This window comes from Macadamia integrifolia, chromosome 11 (assembly GCF_013358625.1).
Source record: "Macadamia integrifolia cultivar HAES 741 chromosome 11, SCU_Mint_v3, whole genome shotgun sequence".
Taxonomy (NCBI): Eukaryota; Viridiplantae; Streptophyta; class Magnoliopsida; order Proteales; family Proteaceae; genus Macadamia; species Macadamia integrifolia.
In genome coordinates this window covers 23,286,683-23,288,363 of record NC_056567.1, presented here as the reverse complement: position 1 = coordinate 23,288,363, position 1,681 = coordinate 23,286,683, and the positions used below count along the sequence as shown (strand labels likewise).

The 1,681-nt window shown below is 41.9% G+C and overlaps 1 protein-coding gene across 1 annotated transcript; it reads left to right on the top strand.

Moving 5' to 3' along the window:
- Positions 1 to 315: 315 nt before the first annotated feature.
- Positions 316 to 1,451, top strand: LOC122092626 (NDR1/HIN1-like protein 6). Its single transcript, XM_042662850.1, has one exon. The coding sequence runs from the start codon at positions 454 to 456 to the stop codon at positions 1,207 to 1,209; it is 756 nt and encodes a 251-aa protein (XP_042518784.1). The 5' UTR covers positions 316 to 453; the 3' UTR covers positions 1,210 to 1,451.
- Positions 1,452 to 1,681: the final 230 nt, after the last annotated feature.

The window sequence follows — 1,681 nt, the reverse complement described above, 5'->3', positions numbered from 1 at the left end:
GGAGTTCTTTTCGCTATCTTCAGCTCAGCCAATTCATTATTTATCATCTATGAAGCTGGAAATAATACTCAGAGATATGAAAAGAGATTGCCATCTCAAAGAAACAAAACTGTTGTCTAAAAATAGAGAAAAAGGTAAGAAAATGGTCTGAAATGAGAGACGAATTGGTTGGAGAAACGCGTGACCACCCCCTCCCATTCCTGCCTTTGTCCACACAGATGCAACCAATACCCCTTGACCATCGGAGACCTCAAAAATTAATGAGAAAGAGAAAAAAAATGAAAAAGGAAAAAAAGGAAAACACTCACCATCTCCATCTCTTCTTCATTACGAAGTTTCAACAAACCAACCTCTTCTCCCAATTGCCCAATTCTCTAGTGGGGAAGAGGAGTCTTCACTTCAATTCTCCTCTTCCTCCTTTTCTTCTTCTGGCCTCATTTCAATCCGTCAATTATGTATAATTATAACCAGAGGGTCTACCCTATGGATTCAGATAATTCAAACATGAACAATGGTTACAACAATAATCCAACAAAATATGTCATGCTTTCGGAGAACGGTGGTAGCCTTCGACCACCGCCATATCGCCGGAATATCCCACGTTACAATGCCCCTAAGAGAAAGGGTAACTCATGTTGCAAATGTCTATGCTGCTGTTGCTGCTTCCTCTTCATACTCATCCTCTTTGTGATAAGCATTGCCATACTTTTCTATCATTACTACAAACCCAAGGTCCCTTCCTACAAGGTCCAAGGCCTGGACGTCAGTGCCTTCAATGTAGCACCAGACTTCAGCCTCTATACCGAGTTCATCGTCAATGTCAAGGCCGAAAACAACAATGAAAACATCGGCATTACTTACGGTAAGGACAGCGCGGTGACCGTGGTTTACTCAGACTCAACACTTTGTTCTGGTAAGCTCCCAGCATTCTATCAAGGCCATAAGAATACAACCCTGATGAAGGTGGCGTTGAAAGGGAAATCTGAGTTTGGAACTGGGCTTCAGGAAGCTTTCATGGAGAACAGGCATACTGGGAAGATACCTTTGGTCATTATGGTCAGAGCCCCTGTGAGTGTAAAGGTAGGGGAATTTCCAATGAAGCAGATTGTTGTTCATGTTAATTGCTCCTTGGTGGTTGATAACTTGGCTCCAAACAAGAAAATTGGGATCTTATCAAGTACTTATAATATATCAGTTTCAATGAGTTAGGCCTGATTATAATGTTACTAGTCTTTTACTTCTTCCCTCTTCTTTTGGGGTTTTCAAGCTTCTGTGGTCTGCAAATTCAAATTCATGGTTGGGGGAAGGGGTTGAAGGGGGTAGGAGGAAAGGTGAAGGGAAGAGCTTCATTTTTTTTTTTCTTTTTTTTTTTAGAAGGGAAGAGCATCAATTGTAATATACAAAAATGGGTTTATAAAGGGTTTGGACTTTGCAGGCCCTATCAGCCAAAATTCTCTTCATATCATGTCTTTGTCAGTTGTCACACAATTTATTGAGATCGGATCCTCTCCCAGAGCATGACCTCTTGCAACAATCTCACACTATTCATTGCGTGTGGGACGGTATGGGTCTCACACCCAAGGTGGCCCCACCCCTTGGATGGTGTAACGATAGTTGTAGAAGGTCATGGTCCAGGAGAAGATCTGACCTCCAATTCATTGGACACAATTTTCCTGCAAAC

Coding starts and splice junctions, on each gene's coding strand:
- LOC122092626 (XM_042662850.1), top strand. CDS start 454: ATGTATAATTATAACCAGAGGGTCTACCCTATGGATTCAGATAATTCA.